At 56.5% G+C, this 24,125-nt stretch overlaps 1 protein-coding gene across 4 annotated transcripts; it reads right to left on the bottom strand.

Annotated features, from left to right (window-relative positions):
* Nucleotides 1-8,736: 8,736 nt before the first annotated feature.
* Nucleotides 8,737-23,401, bottom strand: WRNIP1 (WRN helicase interacting protein 1). Of its 4 annotated transcripts, none has more exons than XM_027128227.1 (7): nucleotides 22,448-23,396; nucleotides 20,433-20,624; nucleotides 19,751-19,992; nucleotides 13,821-14,050; nucleotides 11,162-11,317; nucleotides 9,998-10,077; nucleotides 8,737-9,455 (listed from the first exon to the last, which is right to left on the bottom strand). In XM_027128227.1, the coding sequence occupies exons 1-7, from the start codon at nucleotides 23,183-23,185 to the stop codon at nucleotides 9,162-9,164; spliced, it is 1,932 nt and encodes a 643-aa protein (XP_026984028.1). In that variant the 5' UTR covers nucleotides 23,186-23,396; the 3' UTR covers nucleotides 8,737-9,161. The 4 variants fall into 4 exon arrangements, with proteins under 4 accessions (XP_026984028.1, XP_026984029.1, XP_026984030.1 ...); XM_027128228.1 differs by having other exon boundaries at nucleotides 8,737-9,437; nucleotides 22,448-23,395; XM_027128229.1 differs by having other exon boundaries at nucleotides 9,446-9,567; nucleotides 22,448-23,399.
* Nucleotides 23,402-24,125: the final 724 nt, after the last annotated feature.

The raw sequence follows: 24,125 nt of genomic DNA, 5'->3' as shown, positions 1-24,125 counted from the left end.
CTTAGAATGTCATTTCTCCATATGCAGTGGGTGCAGAAATCCCGAGAGACCTTGTTACAACCCAGATTCCTGGGCCCAGCCCTTAGAGATGCTGCTTCACTGGGCTGGATTCTCTGCTTCCTGCACTTCTCACGGGCCCCAGGGAGGCTGTGCCGGCCGGGAGGCTCACCAGAGTGGCCCTGACGTAGAAGGCAGAGCTGGGTCTGCAGAATCCCAGATGATGCACCATCTGCCCCGGGGTGAGACGCCACCTCCGGGCAGGCCTGGCTTGGGAGAAGGGCTGCAGGGAGCTCCGAGCCTCTGTGCCGGGACGGTCTCTCCCCGGTTCTGCCTTCGTACGGCTGTGACGGTTACCTGGCAGAGGGGCTGGAGGAGGTTCCGGGTAGCAACCGGCCTCTGGCCTTCCGCGGTTTCAACACGCTCGCAGCGTCCTATCCCAGGAGCGGTGGGGTGTGGGCAGACGGGCGAGGAGAGACTGGCTGTGGCTGCTAAGAGGGCAGATGAAACAACAGCAGAACTCCGTCCAGCCTGTGCCCTCAGGGCTGTCCTCCCTCGAGAAAGAAGCAGCCGGCTCTGCAGGGAGAAAGAGGCTAAGAACCGGAGGACGGTTTACCAGCTGGGGTTCCGTCCATTCCTGCGTGAATGTCCAGCGAGCGAATGAAAAACATCTGTCTTCCAATCGTCAGGCCTCTGAAAACTTGCCGATGATCCCTGACCCTTTCCTATATAAATGGCAAGAAGGGTCCCTCACTTTTAGACAGTACCTATGTCACCTCACCTGATTTTCATAAGAAACTTCCAAAGTAAAAGAGAGCCCAGCGGCCTCTCTTATCCTCACTTTATTTACTTATTTTCGGTACGCGGGCCTCTCACTGCCGTGGCCTCTCCCGTTGCGGAGCACAGGCTCCGGACGCGCAGGCTCAGCGGCCATGGCTCACGGGCCCAGCCGCTCCGCGGCATGTGGGATCCTCCCGGACCGGGGCACGAACCCGCGTGCCCTGCATCGGCAGGCGGACTCCCAACCACTGCGCCACCAGGGAAGCCCCTGTCCTCACTTTAAAGCTGGGAAAATTGAGGCCCAAGGGAGTGAAGTGACCTGCCACCGGCTGGACAATGGCTTTGTCTCAAATCTAGTTTTCCCATCGTGAACGGAGGCTGGAATTGAACGGCTCACCAGCAAAATGCGGAGTTTCCTTTAGGTGGTTTTGTGATGTGAACACAAACCACGCATCCTCAAACTGCGCGTGTTTTTAGAGGTTGTTGTAACCCATCCCCCTTCGAGGAATGAGGAGCCTGAGGCTGGGAGAGACTAAATGATACCCTGAGATTCCAGAAGCCGTCCAGCTCTGTCTCACGATTACGACCTTGAGCATGTTCATTATATCCTTTTTATTTCACTTCATTAGAACATGGAGAGGTAAGGAAGCACTGGCTTTGCAATCAGTTTATTGCTTCAATAAAGATACTGCAAAAGAGACCTGGGTGGTCCTGCTTTTAGTGCAGAAGTAGAAAATTCGTACCATATCCTACACGGTCACTCCCAGCCGTTCCCCAGCTTAGCGAGGCGGCCGAGAGAACGCCCCCGACACGATGATCCACTCCCCGAACCAGGGAGAGTTCGCACCTGCCCGGCTGAGACAGAACCACGTCTCCTAAATGTGTCCGGTACACAAGCGCTTGCTGAAGACCTCCGAGGAGCCAGGCGTCGTGAGATTACCACCGTCACTCCTACGGCTGCCCTCAGGAGGCTTAGCATCCGAAGCCGAAAGGCCAGAACCTCTGCAGCGCCAGCTGCCAGGCGTGATGTCAGCACAGGGGGAGCAGAGTCTGTTCTAACTGGATGGTTCAGTGAAGCCTTCACACTTTTGCTGGCTTGAGGCAAGACTTCAAAAAATAGATAATGGAAGAAAGGTAGGATTCCAACTCAAATACTTTCTGCTCCAGGAAACGGCTGAACAGTTAGAAGGTGGCCGGTTATGTAACTTCCCTCAGTAACGAATTACCAGCCGGGACTCTGCCGTTGCTGAAGCAGAGGCTGCCCGGACCTGGGCGCCCCAGGCGTAACCCCTGGGGAGCAACCAGGCATCTTCCTCCACGCACTTGGACTCAGGCTTTCGATGCCCATGGGCAAGTGTGCGGTTTTCCAAGCCCTCGGCCCGAGAAGAGACTTCTTGTTTTCACAATACTGGTTTCCACGGTGTGACATGGAGGAAGTGTGGCAGCGAGGAAGTGGCAGGGCGGGCGGGGGCCTGAGGGCCGCAGGCTCCTATTCCTCCGTGAGAAGCCAAGTGAACAAACCCGCGCTCTACAGTGGGAGTGAAAAGTTAATCAAAGTCGGCAAGCAGCACAGAAATCGAGTTGCTTGAAAATCTCCGTCTTCCCGAGGGCCCAGCTGGCCACCGTGGCGCCTCCGTGAGCAGCAGAGAGGTGCTGTTTCCTCTGGCGTCAGCCGACCCTCCCCTGCCTGGGGGGGCCTCGCCAGCACAACACGCGCGAGTCCATTTCAAGGTGGATGATTTAAACCAGCCCCGCTGGGGAAAGCCAGCAGCCGCGGTTTGAAGGGTCCGACAGAAGGGAGGTGGGCAGGCCCAGGTGACACAGGGACTTGTCCTCCCGAGTCACCGAAGTGGTTGGAACCAGAAAGGAAGGATAAATGAGTGTCCAGGTAGGAGGCAGGCGGGGGCAAAGGCAACAGTGCAGTTGTACCCACATCTAGGGGAGCCCACTGGCTACTGGAAACTTCCTCCTGGGCACTGATGGCGGTGGCGCAGGGGCTCTCCAGGTGTGGTCTGCACGCACCGGCAGCACCGGCCTCACGGGGAACCTACTAGAAACACATTCTCAGCCCCACCACAGACAGACTGAACCAGCATTCTGGGCTCTGATGCGCACAGGAGTCCGAGAACCAGGGGCAAGGCGGCTGAGCACTCAGGCTGCCTGGGTTTCAACCCGCTCTGTGGCCCCGGGACGGTCACTCAGCCTCTCTGAGTCCCAAGTCCTCTTCTAGATACAACACAGACGAGGCTCAGGTGGTCATTTGGGAAACTGAGATGATAAATGTAAAACCCTTCCAACAGTGCCTGACGTACAGCAGGCAGCACACACGTCAAGTGTCCCTGGAAGACTGCAACCCTCCCTATCCCCGGGCTGGCCTCCTGGGCTCAGCCCGGCCCCTCAGGGAAGGAGATGAAAGGAGCTGCAGGCCGGGCGCTGGCCTCGTACCCTGCGCGGTCCAGAGGGAGAGCAGTCAACATCCAGCAAGAGGAGCAGCGCTCCCTGAGCTCTGAGCACGAGGGCACGGGCTGTGCGAGCACATCGGGTGGGTGTGCAACTGGGGTGGGGCCTGACGTGGCCTGAGGGGTCACAGGCCTCCCGAAGGAAGTGACGTTTGAGGTGAGATCAGGAGAACGAGAAACGCTCATAACTCACCCTTCTTGAGCAGATGGTTCTCAGCAGGTCATTCCCGCTGCGATTAGGTAGTATTTTGATCCCCATCCTACAGATGAGGAGAGTGAAAACAAAGATGACAACCCTGACCGAGGTCACCCAGGGGAGAAGTGGCACAGCCAGGACTCGCACCCAAGCAGACAGATCTGAGCCCTGGCTCTTCACCACCTGGGGGCAGGGGCTGAGGGCAGGGAGGGAGGGAGCGAGGTGGGAACGCTGCTGCACGGGTGGCGGGACCCGATGGGTGAGACCAGGTGGGCAGATGCGGTCTTGGGGACTAAAGCATGGACTCCGTCTTTATACTGAGAGTGTGGGGAGTTTAGGTGGGCGGGGGGTGGGGCGGGGAGGGGTTGGTGGTATGTGATCAGACCCTTCCCTGGGTGGGCTTGAGGGCAGGGGGAGGGTCCAGGTAAGGGACGAGGGCGGGGCAGTCCAGGCGCTGGAGAAAGCAGCCCGAGGTCCAGACCACATCTTCCTGGTTCTTAGGAGCCCGACGTCACAGCCCGTGCTCTGCGTCACACAGAACAAGTGGCCCCTCGGGGTTCTGTGTGCAGCCACTGAGAGTCACCCGCTGAGGCCAATTCCAGGACGTGACAAGCCACACGGCGAGGCGAGAAAAGGCAAGCAGGCTAGGAGACGGGTGATGCTGTTTCCAATTCTCTCACACACGTGGGAAAAGATACCCCAGAGACGCATACTAAAAAGCTAGCAGTGGTTACTGTTGAGAAAAAAAATTAAAGTTGACTTTTATTATGTTTTTTCCGTGTGCTTTCTTCTGGTTTTGGCTGCATCTCCTCTCATACCTTTTTGGCCACGGTCACATTGCCAAGTGTGACGGTACAGATAAACAGTAAGCTTTTTAAAAACCTGGTGATTGGCCCGTGAGGTCAGCTACAAACGCTGAACCAGTCAGCTGAGTGTGGTCACGGGCACCAGGCGGCCACTGTGCTGAGACCGGCCATCGCGGTGGAGCCCGCCTCCTGGTGGACACACACGTCGAGCGAGGGCAGCCCCGCCCCCGCCCCCCCCCCCCCCCGTCAGACACCGACATAAATGTCTCACTGACAGTTTATTCACTCATTTTGTCAGTCAACAAATACACACTGACCACCTTTTAAATACACACTGACCACCTCGCCCGTGTTTATATTCCCAAGCATGGTGGGAATATAAAACCACATTTAAATACTGTTTATACTAATGATGTTTCTAATAAAATCATGTTTAGGAATACAGCTTATGCCTGCTTCTGTTCGAGGCTTCTGTCTCCACCTTGGTCCTATTCCTCGGAAACTAGTACGTTTACCTCCATGCTGTTACTGAGAAGGGCAGATTTTTCTTGGTACATTTCCTGATTACAATTATAGTCCAGAAGCTACCGATTTTCATAAATGGTTTACATCTGACAATTTTCCCGGTCCTATTATTAGTTTTCTCAAGGTACACAATCAGGCGGAACTTTGGTTCATCTAAGATGTAGTCGCTACGCGTCTGGGCTCAGAGATCTGTCCCTTCTAGGTGTGCCCGCCCCGCCGTCCCTCCAGACCCACGCTCCACCCTTTCCGTCCTGTTTTACCAGGGAGCATCTGGCAGGTTCTGCAACGGGGGCACCAGCGAGTCAGGCGGTAGGGCGCGGGGTCAGGCACTCACCTCCTTCTCCCACCCTCCCCCCACTCCTGCCAGGACGTGCAGCGGAGGCTGAGTCCCCCCTGACCCCACCCCGTCTACGTACGGCCTGCCCACTCTGGTCAGAGGCCAGGCCTTGAGTCCCGACGGTTGTGAGCTGCAAACCTTAACTATCCTGAATATTAGTCACGGCGATGGACTGACCCCATGTCTCACTTCAAGTCCTCCCAAGCCCCTGCCCACCGTGCAGTAAAGGGGTCGTACGCTGGACACACAGCAGCACAGTGCCGAGCCCGGGGACAGGACGGGCACCTGGCAACGCACTGGGCAGGTCCCGGCGGGGACAAGAACCCACCTCGCTTACGCGGCAGGCGTCTGCAGGGCTCCAACGGCACTGGTCATCCTCTCCCACTCCAGGAGGATCTCTGAACTGGACCCCAGTAGAGCTGGGGGCCTGGGTCCCACGTCACACGCAGAGACCAAGGGGACACACACACACACACACTGCTCGCTGGGAGACGTCTGCCCACGTGGCACCTAGAACGCAGGGAGCAGACTTTTCCCCACTTGGAGAGAGAACAGAAGAGGTTCTCTGGGGCTCTAACCAGCCCCAGAGGAATAGCCCTGAAGACCCTGGCTTCCAGGGTTTCCAACAAATGGCTCCTTGAGGATCAAAGCCACACCCCGTGCCCCGTCCCCGACCCATGCTCCGAGCTTTCAATCTGCTCTCGAGCTGAACGCGAGCACACCTAATCCGGGGCTGCTGGACATCTGAGGAAAAAGTGCTGCGACAGAGGCCAAAACGAACAGAAAAACCGTGGAAGCAACGAGAACGTGCAGGGAGGAAATTAAAAACAAACTTGACATCCTCACGGAGATAAGTAATCACCAAACACACACAGGCTACAACAAGAAAAGACATTACCAAAAAAGTGAGCTCTCGGAAAGTTATAGCACGATGATGGCAAAGAGGAAAAATAAAGTTGAGGAACTCAGGGAGAAGAGCAAAAAGACAAACGATGGGAAATGAGGAAAGAAACATACACAACGTCCAAAGAGCAAAGCTCCAGCGGCTATTCCAGAAAAGACGGACCAGAGAGGGTGGAGGTGAGAAGAATCCACAGGTGAGAGCGGGCCTCTGCGTCCGAGGTCCCCCCCATGAGCTGGGGGACCCAGGGCAAGTTAGCCTCCTTACCCCGAAAATGTGAGTAAGGGTAGTTTACTGGGTTATTACGAGGATTCAAAGGAGCAGTCCCTGCAAAGCGCTAAGAACCAAGCTGGTGCCTATCATGACCTCAGTAAACGAAAGCCACCGCCAGCTCCTCTTTCACACATACACGACCTGTCACCAGATTTTATTGGCTCGTCCTTCAAGCGCCCTCCTCACCAGACCAGCCGCACCATCTCCGCCACCACCGCTTGCGCACCAGCACCGCCCAGGCTTCACAGACGCCGCCTGGCCCTTGGCCGCCCCTCCTCCCTTCCGTCCTCTCTCCGGGCCACAGCACAGGTGACCCTCACGACACCTAAGTCCCACCACATCACTCCTTTGCTAGAAACCCTGAGTAGAAGCCAAGTCTCCCACGACCAAGAAGCCTCCACACCGTCATCTCCCGGCGACGCCACTATCTCTGCTCATGTGCTGGACCGGCCTCACCGGACACCGAGCCGGCCAGGCACCTTCCCGCTCAGGGCCTGTGGACTCGCCCCTCCGTCAGCCTGGCAGGCCCTCCTCCGGCCACACTCCCCCTCTCGTTCTCGCGGAGGTCTGCTTGGCCACCCGAACATCTGGACCACACCCGCTCCTGTCTTCGTCCATCCCGGGGCAGCACTTCTTCCTTAGCACTTATCCCGCTGCCATACTGAAATGCTCTTTTCCACGCTGTTTCACGAGCACAGGATTGTCGTCTGTTGCTGTTGTTTGTTCACTTATGTTCCCAACGAGAGCCCAGTGTGAGGCAGGCACTCAGTGTTCACTGAATGAAAAGAAAAGAAACTTTCCCAGGACTCAAAGACCTGAGCTTCCAGACTGAAAGGCTCCACCTAACGCCCAGGAAAATCATCGCAAACTTTCCGACCCCGGGAACAGAGAGAGACTCGCTCGGCCTGCAGAGGTCAAACTTCTCGACAGCAACGTGGGCAGGAGGGAGGCAACTGGCAAACGCTGCCCACCGAGAACTTGTTCCCAAACCACCAGGCGAGTCTGAAGGTAGAGTAAGAGCACTTCCAGACTCTCAAGGTCTAAAATCATGTTGCCTTCCAGGCGTCCACGCTCCTTAAAGCGACTGCAGGATCTGCACCACCGGAGCAGAAGGGAGAGCACAGGATCCTGAGGTCAGATGTGACACACGGATGGAGCAAAGGTGCTCAGGAGGGGTCACAGCGCGGGGGAGACCACCGACAGACGAGTAGATGGTAGTGTCCTTGGGAAATTGGGTGTCAAAGGAGTTGGAGAAGAATCAGTGAAACGGAGCAGGGCCCTACGGTCCTTCCCCCCACGTCCTCAGCTTGCCTTTTGTCTGTGGAAAAACTTTAGGCAAGGAATAAGCTTAATCAGAGAAGTGAGAAAACGCAGAAACAAAGAAAAGCGGCCAAACAGGACAAGACAATAGTTGAGTCGTTAAGCGCAGTCAAGGCCCTGTAGTTCCTCCTCAGGGGCCACAGATGATATTCTGAGCCACATCCTGTGAGCCATCTTGCAGATACTGAAACCCCACCAGGTGGAAGAAGTGAACTGCATGATGACCAGACTGTAGCCGCGACACAAGCTGCCACAATTCTGAGAACTGGCCTCAAGGAAATGGGAACCAACCGACCTTGGAACTGAAGACTAACTGCACTTCATCAAGATGACGCCGGTCAGAGCACCGCGTGGCCAATATCAAGACGCCTGTCAGAGCTGCCTGTGCTGTTTCTGCGTGTAGCCCCCTCCCTCCACCTATAGAAGCCCTTGCCCCCTGACTGTCAGGGGGGAGTCGGCCTTTGGACACGAGTTCACCCTCCCCCAACCCTGGCTGCCGGCATCGAAAATAAAGCAAACTTTCCTTTCCACCAACCTGGCCTCTTTATTGGCTTCTGCACAGTGAGCTGCTGGACCCCCCTTTTGGTTACATCAGCAGTAGATACAAAGGAAACGAAGCTCTGTATGTGTGTGTGTGTGTGCGATGTGTGTTAGTGTGTTGTGTGTGTGTGTGTGTGTGCGATGTGTGTTAGTGTGTTGTGTGTGTGTGTTGTGTGTGTGTGTGTGTGTGTGTGTTTGTGTGTGTGTGTGTGTGTGTGATGTGTGTGTGTGTGTTGTGTGTGTGTGTGTGTGTGTGTGATGTGTGTGTGTGTGTTGTGTGTGTGTGTGTGTGTGCGCGTGCGGGGGCATATTTAGCTTTAGCAAACACTGAGGCAAAACCGGATATATCATTTAGAAACACGGGGCTTCAAGAGTCTGGAGAAGTGGGGAGGCCCGGGCCGGGAGGCTGCTGATCCTTTCAGAAGCCATTTACAATCCTTCAAAATGGTTAGAAGTTAATTTTCGAAAGATACACGGACTTCCAAACTTTCCAACGTCACCTATGAAAATGTTTCTTTCACACAGCGTTTACCTACCAAACTGTGATGGTGACAGATGCTGGCACCTTGGATCCCAGGTGGAAAAACAGGCAAAAACTGAAGTACTTTGAAATAGTTTTATTGGCTCATAAGACCTTTGCATATAAAAAAAATACCCAAAACACTATGCAGTATTAAATCACAATTACATTTCTTTGCCAATTGAAACTACCCAGAATATACATTTTTTAAAAGAAAAAAACCCTACAGAACTGAATTCTGAAATGACATTATGACTTAAATACTATGACAAAATAGATAATCCCTCCTAACGTTAATTAATTGCACAAAGCTGCCAGACCGTTTCATGAGCATAATGTCGCACAGGGTGCAAACGAACACAATTTCGACGCCACACGTTCGGCTGAAGGAAGCTCCCCCCCTCCAGGAACGCTTACACCTCTGGCACGAAAGGTCGGCCTGTTGTAACGCCCGCCAGGCCACCCACCGGCGATCCAGGGCCTCCCCTCCCTGGCCCAGCCTCCGAGTCAGCACCGCCGCTGCTTAAAGAAATCCACGCCCCTCAGTTCTTCGGGCAGGTAGTCCTGGTCTGCGGGCTCGCTGTACACGGGGGTGTACTTGTAGCCCTGGCCGTAGCCTAGATCCTTCATGAGCCTGGTGGGCGCGTTGCGCAGGTGCAGGGGGACGGGGGGCAGGGGCCCCTGGTGGCTCCGCAGGCAGGCCTTGACGTTGTTGTAGGCGCTGTACACCTCGATCGACTTCGGGGCTCGGGCCAAATAGACGACGCACTGGGCCAGGAGCACCTGGGCGAGAGGGCACCACTGTCACAGAGGCGCCGCCCCTGGTTAGTTCTGAGAAGACCCCCCGCCCCATCCCCGCCCCATCCCCGCCCCCAGGCTTTTACTCCCCCGCTTTGCCCACAGTCTGGATCACCTAGGACAGAAAGAAGACATTCCTGCTTGAGACGAGAGGCTGAACCAGACCACTGGTTTTCTTTTCTTTTTTTTTTAAACTGAAGGAACATTTTATTACATGAAATTTTTCTTGAAACCCGAATATATAGAGCTAAGCAGAAGCAGCCCTGTTTGTGGGTGAACCTGCGGAGATTTCCTGTTTGGCCCCTCTGACACTTCTGTCCCCAGGAAACCCCGGGCACATCCTCGGCACTCAGGACTCCCCCAGTTTGAACACATGACCCTGCTGACACCCGAAGTCCCCTCTCTAGAGTCTTAAGCTTCTAAGATGCGAGTGAGAAAGCCAAGCAGCTTCTTCAGTGTCCCAGGCACCCACGGTGAGGGACCACGAAGGGACACAGCGTGAGAGCAAGGGACCGATCTGCAAAGAACGGAGCGGGTTCCCTTACCTCGCACTCGGGCATGCCTATAAAGTGACAGCCTTGGTAGGCGGCGACTGCTTGTGTTAATGCAGAAGGGTCGGCCAGACCTGCCACACACACAGAGACAAAGGCACGTGTAAGTCGTAACGCACACCCCCATCCTGACCCATCACTGCCTGCAGACTTTGACCAAAAGAATCCACTTGGCAAAATCTGATCTCACTAGCGTACTGGAGACATTTACTGAGTGGGTACTGTGCAGCGTCAAGAATTGTCTCCTCATGGATAAAAACTCTACAGCTAGTAGGAAAAACAGGAGACTACGTACAACCCACATAAGGAGCCGAGGCCGTGAAGACAGCCACAAGGACGGACACATTAAAAGCAGAACATTTACTAAACCAAAGCAAGGTAGAGCTTTCTGGTCGTTTTCTTTAAATAGTGTCCAGAATCTTCCATCTCTTTCTCAGGAGCTGTCTGATGGAACCAGAACACCTGACCGCAAAGCAAATTTAAAATGTTTCTTTTATTTCAACACAGGCACCTCAGAGAGACTGTGGGTTTGGTTCCAGACCACTGCAATAAAGTGAATACCGCAATAAAGCACGTCGCATGAAATTTTTGGTTTCCCAGTGCACATAAAGGTTACGTTTACATGCTACCGTCACCAACGGCATTATGTCTAAAAATACTTTATTGCTAAAAAAATGCTAACCATCATCTGAAGCTTCAGTGAGCCAATCTTTCTGCAGTAGCGGCATCAAAGATGACTTGTCACACATCTCCATGACAAAAATATAACGGAGGTGAAGAAGTGTGAAATACCACGAGAATTACCGAAGTGTGGCAGAGACGCCACGGGAGCAGCTGCTGTGGGAAAAAGGGTGCTGCCAGACCCACCTGACGCAGGGATGCCACAAACCTTCACTTCGTAAAAAACGCACTATCTGTGACACGCAGCAAAGTGCAGATGAAACGAGGGGGCCTGTCCTCCTGCGTGGTCCATTCCGCAGAGGAAGCAGAAAATGGTGACTCTGGGAGACAAACACCCCGAGCACACCCCCCGCCCCCCGGGAATAAGCGGCTGTGCTCACACTGACTCTCCCCCTCCCCACCTGCCCCACACGGAGCCAAGGGATTCCCAGGCCGAAAGGCAGCAGCACCGCTGGGCCCAGGCCCCCCGTCACTCACCCACGTCCTCGCTGGCAAATCTCACGAGCCGCCGGGCCACGTACAGCGGGTCCTCGCCCCCCTCCAGCATGCGCCCCAGCCAGTAGAGGGAGGCGCTCGGGTCCGAGCCCCGCATGGACTTGTGCAGCGCGGAAATGCAGTTGTAATGCTCCTCTCCTGGACACCAGAGAGCACCGCTCAGCCGTGGCGGGACGTGGGGTCCGCGCCCACATGCCATCCGAGCCACGCGCTGCTCTCACTCGGCTGACTTCAAGGAAGCCTGAACTAGCGCGGGGCCCAGGAAGGCCTGAGGAGAGCGAGGTGGGACAGCCGCGCTCAAGCTGCCCGGTGACCGGTGTGGGACGCTGAGCCTGGATGTGGGCGCGAGGCCCGGCAGTGCGGGCCCGGCCCACCGCAGACATGGAGCACGCAGGACAGCTCTCCTCCGCCCGCCTCGCCGACTGTGAGCGAGGAGGCGGCCCCGATTCTCCCCCGCTGCAGAGGTCCTCGGGTCTCACACTTCTACTAGGTCCACGATGAAGGTAACACGGTCGAGGCCACGGGCTCTGGAGCCAGGCGGCCTGGGTTTAAATGCCAAGCACACCGGCCACGTGACCGTGGGCAAGTCTGACCCCGTCTGTGTCTTGGTCCCTCACCTGCAGAATGGGTGCAACACCAGCTAGCTCACGGGGCTGTATTCATAACGGCCGCCAGGCACAGGGCAAGCGCTGTAGGCACGTGTGTGAGTTGGACGTTCTACGCTAGCTTCTATTTCTGCTTTTACCATACACCACTTTATAGCCTAGAATTCCACACTATCTGTGTAGAACCTCAACCTCAACGCAGGGCAGAGAACCTGTTCTCATTTGGAAATCTCTTCACTCTGACACAGAAATATCGGAGCTAGCTACCAAATCCCATATATGCTAGATGACATGAAAAGAAATAATTAAAATCCTGGGGGTGGCGGTCTTTGTCTCAGCAGAGTTACAAAAAAGGCCAAGAGTACCAGCGAGCAGGTTCCAGGGCGAGGCCGCTATTATCCGTATTTATGGAACAAAGCCTGTGAGAGGATGATTCTCTAGGTTCTGAAGTGTATTTGTGTCTGCCGACCCACTGTGGGTGGGGATGTGACAGCGGGGGCGGCACGAAGGGGAAGGCTTCTAGAATGTGCAGGTTCTCAAGGCCTGGCCCAGGCGGGCAGCAGAGAGCTGTGGAGAACGGGGGTCCCCGTTGTGCGTGGCTCCCCGTGATGGAACGTGACCCCGAGAAACAGGAACCCCCGGCTGGGATGTGTCTGACAGCGCGCGTGCGTGTGTGCGTGCACGTGCGTAGGTATGTGCTGCAGGGGTGAGGCTGGTGACCGTGGGGCGGGCTGGCGTGCAGGCAGCGCCGACACGGGGGAAGGTCCTGTCCTCAGGATCTGTCAGACTTGGATTTGAGGATGAGTTTTAGCACTTGCTTTGTGAACTCAGGCTTTGCCGTCTGTAAACTGGGGTAACATTAATAGTTACCTAACTGCCTAAGGTTTTGAAAACTAAAAGACAAACTTCCACGTTAGCTACCGTTACGTTAGATGGCAGCTCTCTGGTTTTTAGCTGACAGTCTGATGACACATGAGAGCAGTTCCACCGGGTCCCGTCAGAATGAAGTATCACCTTAGTACAACCACAAAGGAGGAAGACCAGAGCCTCCAGAAACAACGGGAGTCCAGCACGTGGGTGCATTTCTACCTCTGGAAATTTTACATTTCATTCACATCGCCAATCCTTGCACCTGGCCAAAGCGAAGCAATGCTCTACACCCAGAATGGCTTACTGTCCAGATTTTCTGAGCATTCATACCACTTCGGGGCACAAAGTGCTGGGGGCTGAGATGCCTGGGCTGCATCGGGACGGAGACGGGAGCGGCCATGACAGGCCTCCAGCATGTCCCGAGTGCCCCCAGTCGGCCGAGGCGCTTCCCAGAGGCCACATGGCCCGCTTGGTGGCCTCATCAGGAGGCCATGCCCGGAACCAGTCATTGCCAAGCTTCCCCCATGCCCCGCCCCGGACAGCTGAAGGAGCTTCCATCACCAAGAAGCATCTGGAAGCACTGCAGACACGGCACGCAGTGACAACTCGAGCCATCAGCTTCCTCTCAAAGGTGTAGAAGGCTACTCCGGTTCCTGCCGTGTGACTGCCGAGAATCACACAGACCCAGGTCTACCCTACAGCCTCCCCTGCAGGAGACTCTCTTCAGCACCCGCGTCTTTTATAAAAAGACACAAACGGGCTGTGCTTACGACATTTAATATTGCCAGGTCAGGAATTTAAAAAGAGCCGGGATCACATTTGGTACCTGTAAATACGGTTCTATGAAAACAGATAAATACACACGTCAACTTTAATTTTTTAAAAAGCTATTATGAAATGAAAGCACCAAGTTCTATGTAAACTTAATTTTGCGTGAAGACTCTAAGAATTAAGGATTCTAACTCACTTAGCTAACTCTAACTGAACTGAGCTTCTGAAATTAGAGGCGCACCCGACTTCCCGCAGTTTCACCCGCTCTCAGGGCCGCCCTGCTGTGCACCCGAGGAACCGGGAAGCAGGTTTGCGACACGGGGCTCTGGGCGGGAGGTGCCTCTATGACCAACACGGAGCTGCCCGGGGGCCGCACAGCTCGGGCGGTCACTCACCTGCTCGGTCGTACAGGATGTGAGAGCGCTGGAGGCCTTCCTTCACGTCGCTCTCGGTGACCAGCACGCGGCTGGGAGGGTAGCTCTGCCCGCTCTTCTTCCCGAACGCCTTCCTGGCGCTCAGCCTGGCCAGCACCGCCAGCTGCAGCCCGTTCAGTCCGGCCCGCGCGTCCCCGTCGCTCAGGCGGGCCAGTGTGTCCACTGCCTTGTCCTCTATGAACACGGAGGGCCTGCAACACCACCGAGAGCGCGTCACACGTGGGGGACACGCTCACCCCACAGCACTCTGTGACCTTTTGTCCCTGCAAGGCCACTAACGAGGCACCCGAGGTTCAAGCCTCTGCCCTGGATCCCAAACCACTGTGTTAAAGCGGGTCCACGGTGTCACACGGGTTGGCATCAAGACTGAGAACTGCCTCGCCCTGCAGTCGCGAGGTGATTTCACTGGACGCTCTGCCCTCTGCATCCGTGGGTTCCACATCCACGGATTCAACAGCCTTGGATGGAAAACGTCAGGGGGAGATTCCAGATGGTTCCAAAAGGCACAGCTTGAATCTGCTGCATATCAACAACTATTTACAACAGTCTACGTGTCACTTACATTGCGTTAGGTATCACAAGTCCTCTAGAGATGATCTGAAGTATATGGATGTGCTCAGGCCCTATGCAAACACTACGCCATCTTGCGGAAGGGACCTGAGCATCCGCCACCCTCGGATTTTGGTATCTGCTGGGGCAGGGGCCCTGGAACCGTTCCCCCGCAGATACTGAGTGACAACTACATAGGCCTACACGTGTTCCTTATTTTACAAACGACCCACCAGGTCCCCAGCCCCTCTGGGCACAGCAGGACCCAGAAGCAGGGCTCTGGGATTTAGGCCTGGGGCATATGCTGCCACGGGGGTACTAAGCACACGCGGACCTTCGTAAAGGAGGTCTAACCACGACTCCTTTTCGACTCTAACTGAACTACTTTTCCTACTCCCAGTCTAGTCACACACGATGTTGCCTAGAGGGGTCACTCTTCCCGGCTAGGTGTCCGCTGCGCGTGCAAAGCAAACGTAACCGTCCACAGCGACGGCTCGCCCGTGTCGCCCGCAGCCTTCATCAGCTGCTCCGAGGCAGCCGCTGGGCTGGGCCAAGGCGGGGAGCGGGAGGTGGCCACAAGAGGGGCCCAGCTTGTCTACGAGGTCCATGCAGAGGTCCTGACCACACACCCACCCCCCCTCGCTCTGGTGAACAGCCTGAACGACCCCGGTCTGCACCTCACTCCCTGACGACCCCGAGCCCCTGCCCCCTCACCAAAGCCAAGCCTTCCGGGGAACGCCTCCCACCCCAGGGGTTAGCTGCGCTGTGAGTGACTCTCCCAGGACCCCTCACAGCTGCCTGGGCCCCAGAGCCGTGCGAACCGCCTGCAGGGCCCCCTCTTCCCTTCCTCATCTGACACTCACCACACACACCAAGGCCACCTCACTGGCTCTTTGTAAAGCTGACGGCCCGCTCCTGAAGCAGATTTTTTTTTTTTTTTTTTGCAGTACGCGGGCCTCTCACTGTCGCGGCCTCTCCCGTTGCGGAGCACAGGCTCCGGACGCGCAGGCTCAGCGGCCACGGCTCACGGGCCCAGCTGCTCCACGGCATGTGGGATCTTCCCGGACCGGGGCACGAACCCACGTCCCCTGCATCGGCAGGCGGACTCTCAACCACTGCGCCACCAGGGAAGCCCTGAAGCAGATTTTTGATGATTTGGAAAAAACTAGACAACCCACACTAAAGAGAATGTGTGGCACAGGCCCACACCAGAGGGGGTGTGGCAGCCCAGGTATGCCTGAGAGGGAGGGCAGTCGGGGCTCAGTGACGGCACATCATCTGTGTGTGTGTATACATGTGTGCATGTGTGTATGCATGTGTGCGTGTATATACGTGTCTACCTGTATACACGTATGTGTACGTGTGTGTATATGCATCTGTGTGTGTTTGGGGGGGGCAGGGAGACCCAAACGGCCTGAACATCTCATTTCAGAACTAATAAAAGCAACGCATTCCATCTCCTTGGAAGGCTTCCTAGCAACAAAGAGCCCGCAGGGCCATCTGCAGGAGGAAAGGGATCGAGCCGCAGCCCTGAGCGAGCGTCACCTGGAGCCGGGCCATTTGGTGGTGACATGCCGTCTCTCCACCCCCGCCACCGCCGGGCCGCGAGGACGGAAATCATGTTTCATTCTTTATGAATGTGCACTCCACATCTGCACAACGAACGGACTAACTTCAATCTTCCCACAATCTCAGAGTGAAACATGTATTTTTAAACATGGTGACACATGGAAAGTACAAAAAAACCAAAGCCATAAAAACCCCTTATCCGTACCACCTAGAGAATGACAGCTACCAGGTCATTTGCTGGATCTGCTCTATGGGCCGTCCACCCACGTCTCTGTCAACCTCGCTGGACCTGGGTGGTGTGACCTGCAGCTCCGGACACACCGGGTGGCAGAGAGAGCCTTCTGAACACCTTGTGAATTTCTATCCTATAAATATCCAGTCTCGTTTTTAAAACAAAATTGGGGCCATACCATATAGCGCTTACAATCTTACTAAAAAAATTATTATTTTGAAATACAAGCAAGCTACTCAGAACTCTGAATATTACTTGTTTACCAAATGGGATTATAAAAAATGTAAACACCAGCAACAAAGGGGTAAAGTCCCCTGTTGCTCTGCCACCTTCAGGTCAGGGCTCTGGTGCACGCACCTCCCGCCTGTGTGACTGTCCACCGGATGCACCGAGAGGCATGAAGTGCTTTGGGGCAGAGAACAGGCAGACGGGTGGCCTCACACCCCGGCCCTCCCGCTGCTCCCGCGTTTCCACACCTCCGCACGGGCCTCGCTAACTATGAGAGAAGCCGACTAGCAGACTGTGAGCTAGCCTTTAAAAACGGGGACGAGTTTTACGTGAGTGGAAAAGGAAATCCTTCCTTCGCTGTTTAGACTCTTAACCAAGGTCCACACTGTTCCACTGTCACCCTGTCCATCAGGTCTGGAGTCAGGGGACGGGAGGGCACCCCCCCGGCCGCCAGTGCGCCACAGCCCCTCTTCCATGTGAGCCACACCCCAATTTCAGCCCCGCCCAAAATGAGTCTTTGTAAACACAAATGAATCTGTCAGCACCTGGGCTCCACTAACCAAGGTGCCACTTGGGACAGTCACGCGCCGAGTCTCTGATGGGAACCGGCTGCCAAGAAAGCCGCACAGGACGGCCAGAGGTCCCTACCGCCGCCAGTCCATCCCAACCCCCGCCGACTCCAGACGGCCAGAGGTCCCTGCTGCCACCAGTCCGTCCCAACCCCCGCCGACTCCAGCCAGCTTCTGAAGAGGAATAAATGCGCCAGAACACCTTGAGACCTCAGGAGAGGGAACGGAGGAGGGTCACGCGAGAACAGAGGCAGGGACGCGTGCACCGCCTTTGGCAAAACCCCTCAACAAACAGCCACTACTGCACAGATCACGGGGATCGTGCTCCGGCTCGAGAGTTTAAGGCTATTGTAAAACGGAAGCGTACACTTCTACAATGTTTTTCATTTGGAAGTAACTTTCCAAAGTCATAAAAGAATTAAAGAAGGCACAATCTACCTTGGGTAGATTGCCTGAAATTGCACAGCATCCCACAGAGAAATAAGCAGTAGACCATAAACTATATCGTTATAATGTGATTCAAAAAACGGTGCCATAATAAGGGAAAAAATGGTTTAAGTGCACTGGGAAAGATCACATTCCAAAGTAATGAGACCCAGAGAGGAAGGAAGTGACAGCCTCGTCCTCTAGCTGGAGAGCAGCATGGGGTCTGAGCCGGAACCTGGGCGCGGGCGGCAAGGCCAGCGCCATCCTTCCCCCTTTCCTTCCAAGGCCTGCATCTTTGTGCACCTTGTTTTCCTGCGACCTGGAGGATTCTACAGCTGGATGTCTAAGCTGCAGGAGGAGTGAAGTAAGTGAAAAAACGCCTGTTATTTCATGCAGAAGCACATACGTGGCTCAGTTACCCGCTCCCTGAATGACAAAACAATGCTCTGTGACTCTCTAAGGAAAAGGAACACTCCACGGTCAGGGTGACAAGAGCGACGTGTGTCACGTTACAGAGAACTTTCCTAAAATCCAGGTGTGTGGATCTCAGCACAGATTTACTGACTCCACAGCCTCCAGGGCCTGACCCCGGGCACATGCCTTTTCAAACTATATCCATGGTAAGTGTGATGTGCAGATCTGGTCAAAAGACACAACTGCTAAATTACACATGGAAGCCTTTGGTTCCTAATCCTTTACAAATTAATACAGTCTGCCTGGACACGAAGCAGCACAGAGAAAGGTTAGAATGTTAATACTCACCAGTAGCACTTTCACTCAGTACCAAGGAGGTACTAAGTAACTCCTTGAACTTCAGGTTCCTTCTTCCAACTGGGTTAGAAGCACGCTTTCAAAATCCAGCTCCATCATTCAAGCTGTGTAATCTGGGGCACATGACTCGGCCTTTTTGCGTCTCAGCCTCCTGAGCCAATGACCTATGATGTCTCCCAACTTAACTTCTTGTCAGAACTGCTAACGAGTAGACCCCTGATCGTCTGCACCCTGCCTGCTGCTCTGGTCCTCGTTTCACTTAAACTACGGCATGGCCGTGATGGGGAGGGGATAACCTGACAGTCATCCCGTGAATAAAATAAATAAATGACCCTAGATACACACAAACATGGCACAGAAAGTTGCAGACACATAACGACAGCCAGTACATGCACAAAAAACACACACACAAAAGTCAGGATTGTTTCCCTCTCAATTTCCCTTTATCACTCGGTTCCGCGAGTCTGCAGTGGACGTGCTGCTTGGAGGAAAGCTGGACTGGACGCACAGAGCGGGCAGCAGCCCTGCAGACCCCGGCGCACGCCCCGCACGCAGAGGCCCCTCCTGGAGCTCCCACCGTGGGTGGCGGTCCCGCCTCGGCTCTACCCTAAAGCCACGCAGCCTGGGTGCTGATGGGGTCAGCGAGCGGCGGAGGCCGGACACACGGGGAGGGGCAGCTGAAACCCACGCCCCGAGCCTGAAATTCGGTCTTGTGCTTTAATCGTCACAGAGGAGCAGCCCCAGAGCAGTGGAGGTGAGGGTGCAGGCGCCAGCCCCAGGCAGATGGGCATCGGCCCCCAGCGCTATGGCTGCTGACGCGGGACCCCGGGGCGGCTGAGGAATGCGCCCTAATACAAAGAAGGTAAAACCTCTGCCCCAGGTAACCCAGCCAGTCATCCATGATACACACCCCGTGCGTCGCACAGCTCTCACAGTACAGAAGGAGATCACCAGGAGAAAAGGGGCAGCCTTTAAGGCATCATTTTCAGCTAAAATTTCTTTACTTTCACGGAACTGAGTTTGACTTCTAGAGTGCTCAAACGTCATCCTAAAAAGATTTAAGGAGTTTTATGGTAATATTTATACTAATTCTTAGTGTCTTAAAAAGAAAAAAAACTGCAAGAACAGGAAATTGGGATCTGAGCATAAACTTCAAAAGATTCATAAGGTAAGTCTATCCTGTGAAGAAAATAATCAATAAGGCTTCTCATGGTCGGTCTTCCAAGCCTTAAAAAAGAAGTGTGCTAGGAAAAGACCCCAATCTGTCAGCACAAAAGCAAACACCCAAGAACTAAAGCAAGGGGCTAAGCAGTTAAAGCCGGAAGAACTACAGATGAGCCCGCAATGGGCTCTAATGCGCATGTGAAAAGCCAGGAGCCCGTTGCAGAGACAAAGCCACACCTGTCTGCCTGTCTGTAACCCAGCACTTCCCTCCTCCATTCCCGCCTCTCCTAGGAGGACATTTCTCCACCCCGCCCCTCCAGCCCCAGCCGGGGATTCTCCGGGAGGTGTCACCCCAGGGCCCTGCCGGAGCCGGAGTCACTTACTCAGAGCCGCTGTTGCTGCCGTGGCCCAGAGGGTCGGCAGGGCGGCTGGAGTCCAGGACGTGGATCCCCAGGGAGTTGATCGCCCGCATCAAGACAGTCACCACAGCCTCCACCGGAAGCTTCTCGAGAACGATAACCCGGCAGCGGCTCAGAAGAGCAGCGTTGACCTGGAAGGAGGGGTTCTCCGTGGTCGCCCCAATCAGCGTGATGGTTCCACACTCCACGTGAGGAAGGAACGTGTCCTGATCGTGGAGGAAAACAAAAGAAATTGACCCCCGTCGACACCCTGCAGGATCCTGGGTAAGTCGGCTGTTCCTTCCTTTTCCTAATTCTGCGCTCAGGATTAGGTTAGGAACTTAGACTCACCGTGAGTCCTGACGTTTAAACACTTACGAAAATTGGAAGCTTGACCCAAAGTGGTGTTTCTGATATGTATAGCTCAGAAGTATACCAACAATTTCATTTATCAGATAGAGGAAGCATTTTCTGGTCACCAAAAAAAAAAAACGCTAAGAAAAAGTGAAGGGACACAGGCAAAGGAGAAGGGTTGAGGGTCTAGGCTTCTGCGGACGGAGAATTATCATCACCCCCAGCCCCGAGCATTTATGCAGTGACCTCACGGGCTTTACACTCAAGTCAGCATTCACAAGGACCACAAGAAAGTAAAAAGAAGTGAACATACCTGCTGGGACTTATTGAACCGATGAATCTCGTCAATAAAAAGGATGGTTTTCCTCTTGAAAAAGCGCTTCTCGTTCTGAGCTTGTTTGATGACGTCGCGCACGTCGGTTGTCTTGGCGCTGGTCGCCGACAACGTCACGAACCTCACGCTGTGTTTCTTGCTGTTGTTAGCTATGATGTGGGCCAGCGTGGTCTGCGACAGAGGGCAGAGCGTGGAAGCTGGTGAGATGGAGGGACGCGCACCTAGGCTGCCGCGGCAGCGTTCACCCGCGGCCTGAGGCGCGCTCGGCAGCAGATACGCTCGGAAACCGCGCAGCGCGCTTCCAAGTGGAAAAGAATGTTACAAAGAAAACAGGAAAGCAGCTGAAAGTTCGCCGATCCTGATCTCCTCTCCTTGGTGTCTAACCCCATCTGATGCCTTCCTGGGGACGCTAAGATCTCTGGAACCCCCGGAAGGAGCGGCCACCTTGAGGCGGCAGAGCCTGGCGACAGCCGTGACCTCTCCCAGCCAAGGACACAGCACCACGGACGGCTGAGGCGCAGACCCACGGGGCTGGCGGGGCCACATCCGAAAGCTCCGCAGGGCAGCTCAGAAGAGGAGAGCCAGCCCTTGAACTGAGAGCCCAGTGATGACCCCCGGCGCTCAGGGCGACCCCCGCCCCGTGGGACTGTCCACTGAGGACAGAGACGGAACAGCAGCACCGCGACCCTGTCAGCGCTTCCCGGGAAGCGACGCCCGGCGCCTGGCATTTAGTGGGTACTTGATAAACACACACACGCTGTTATTAACTTTATTATTACTGTCAGCAGTGAAGTATAGCAGTTAAGGACGGAGGTAAAGAAAAACGGAAGACCGTGTCACGAGGGACAAATGTGCTCCTGAACGAGTGGGAAGGGGGCGTTCTGTTTTCTGAAGTCGCACAGCACCATCATGCACTGCGGCTGCTCCTCTGCAAGCCCGGCCACAGGCCACATCTGCCTCGCTGTGACCGGGGACCAACCACTACTCTGAACGGTTCGGCCCACTGGCTCTCCTGCCAGGCATGCGCTCTGAGCGCCCCTCCGCAGGGGCGTTTTTCTTGCCATCTGCCTCTACGCCCGCCACCTGATTAGCTGTTCTGACCGTCTTAAGAGCTCTAGGGAATCACTAAGAATGCTACCGCGTGCTGCCATGCTTCCTGGGTCAACTCCGATTGTTCCTGGCTTCAGAAGCTCCAGTGCAAACAAGAAGGCACACCACGAGCAGGACGCACTCTAGGAACTGGAATAAACGGAGATGCGATTAAGCTGTGGGAGACGAAGCTGGAAAGAACAACTGGAGGAAATCCGTAAAAGCCCTTGTGCGCTGAGGGCTCTGGGCCCGCTCACAGCTCTGAGCCCCTTCGTGCCTCGTCCTGGGCTTTGCTTTTCGCTCCCTCGTGCTCCTCTCCTCCCTTTCCCTGAAGACAGGAAAATATGTATTTCAGCACCTCCTCGCTTTCTCTTTTTTCCGTCTAGCTCCTGTCTCCTTAGGGCTCCTTCCCAGGCTCCCCAGCGCTTTTCCAGTGACGTGTTCTCTAGACCCCAACATCCTAAGTGCCCTCCTCTGGGCTTGTGCCCGCCCCTAAGAAAACACTGGCCACCAAAATGCACCGATGTTGCTTCTTTAAAGGATAAGCCATCCTAAGGACAGTTATGGAAACGGCAGATGAAGGCGGCTCGCAGGGGCAAGGAGTTCTCCTGTCAGTCCTGTTAAGCGAGCACAGTCTCAAGTTTTAACGAACACCCGTCTGCTGAAAAAACCAACGGCTACAAGGAGCCGGAAGCAGCACAACAGAAATTCTACAATTCCCGGCTGCTGGCTGCACACCTGACTCCACCCGCCCCCGGAACAGGATGGACCACGGCTCTGGGCGGCCCGCCACGGGCGTCCCCCGATTCCCGCGCACCCCCCGCATTCAGACACCTTCACCCTGTTAACGCCCGGAGAACGCGCCTGCGGCCCGGGGGCGCTGCGGGGCGGGCGGACGCGCTCACCTTGCCGCAGCCCGGCGGCCCCCACAGGATGAGCGAGGGCACCTCGTTGGCCTCGAGCAGCGAGCGCAGCAGCGTCTCGGGCCCCACGGCGCGGCCCTGCCCCACGAAGTCCTGCAGCGCGTCGGGCCGCATCGTGTCGGCCAGCGGCTTCCCCTGCAGCAGCTGCCGCACTTCCTCGGCCGCGGGGACCCGGGCGTGCGGGCGGCCCCCCGGGGCCTCGAAGGTGGCGGCGGCGTCCGCGTCCCAGCGGCCCGCGTCGTCCTCGCCATCTGCGTCGCCCGCCGCCTCCTCCTCCTCCGGCGCCTCCGCCTCGTCCCAGCTCCGCGGGGACGCGCTGCCCGCCGCCGCAGCCGGCCGCTGCCCCGCGCCCTTCCCGCCGGGGCTACCGGGCCGCGCCACCGGGAAGTCGGGGATGAGCCGCGCGCCGCTGGGCGTGGGCGGCGCGTCGTAGCTCTCTCGGCTCTCGGTCTCGCCGCCGTCGTCCGGCTCCTCGGCCTCGCCCTCGCTGCTCTCGGCCGCCGTCGGCGTGGCCGGCTGCTTGAGCGCGGAGCTCTCGGACGGCCGGCGCCGCTTGGCGCGGGGCGGCGCGGGCTCCGCGTGGCCCGCCGGGTGCAGCAGCAGGCAGCGGTCTAGGTGCGAGTTGATGTGCGCGGCGGGCATGGTCTGCTGGCACACGGGGCACTGCACCCGGTGCAGCTGCGCCAGGAACGGGTCGTCCTCGGGCCCGCTCACCTCCATGGCGGCCGCCGCGCTAGGCCCCGCGCCGCGCGACCCTCGCTCGGGGAGGCGGCAGGACGCGAGCGGGCCGGCGGAGGGCGCCGCTCATGCCTCACGTCCGGGCTGCCCGCGTCGGCCCGCCCTCGGCCGGCAGCCCCGGCGCCTCGCGCGGCGCGCCGGGAAGCAGAGTCCGCGGCCCCTCGCCCGGCAGCCGCTGGCCACGGCCCGCGCGGCCTGACGGGTAACGTAGTCCGCGGCCGCTCGCAACGGTTCGCGCGGCCTGTCGGGAAATGTAGTCCACGGAGGTTCGCTTGGCCGCCGGGGGCAACGGCTCGCGCGGCCTTTCGGGAAGTGTAGTCCACGGACGTTCTCCCGGCTGCAGTGCGTTCCCTTCCGGCCGGCCTCGCGAGAGGCCAGCGGGTTGCGCGTGCGCAGGCCTATCCTCCGTGGACGGGGCGCCGGCGGAGCCGTGGAAACGCGCCGCGGCTGCGCGAGGGGAGTGGCTTTCCGCACGTGGCGGAGGTCAGGGGGCGGAGAAATGGGAGAGACGCGGGACGCGCCGGCGGGGAGCAGGGGTGTACGGAGCAAAGGGAACACGAAGGTCCTCCGGGTGGGCGTGTTCGCCTGGGCGGCGGCGGCTGCGGCCGCCAGAGACAAGGAAAGGGAACCATCCGCCCCAGATTGTTGGCCTTTTACCCGGAACGCGCGCTCGCACACGTGGTGTCTCACGGCCGTTTTGTAGTTAAATGTTAGAAATGGCCGGGCATCTCGAGGCGGCGTCAGGCTCCGCCGCGCGCGTCGCCCCCGGGCCGAGCGACGTCGGGTTGAGTCACGCGAGGGGTCTGGCCTGGGGCGACGGGATGACCGTCTCTGACACGCGTTCCTGCTTTTCTCTAAACTTCTCCTTCAGATATGACACAAACCTGCATTTTTGGTATTTAAAAGAAGAAAATAGAAGGGG

The sequence above is a fragment of the Aethalodelphis obliquidens genome, unplaced genomic scaffold (assembly GCF_003676395.1).
Source record: "Aethalodelphis obliquidens isolate GAN/ISIS:26980383/991018 unplaced genomic scaffold, ASM367639v1 scaffold34, whole genome shotgun sequence".
In the NCBI taxonomy this organism is placed as follows: Eukaryota; Metazoa; Chordata; class Mammalia; order Artiodactyla; family Delphinidae; genus Aethalodelphis; species Aethalodelphis obliquidens.
Note: the sequence above shows the minus strand (reverse complement) of the source record. Positions and strands in the feature narration are given on the sequence as shown.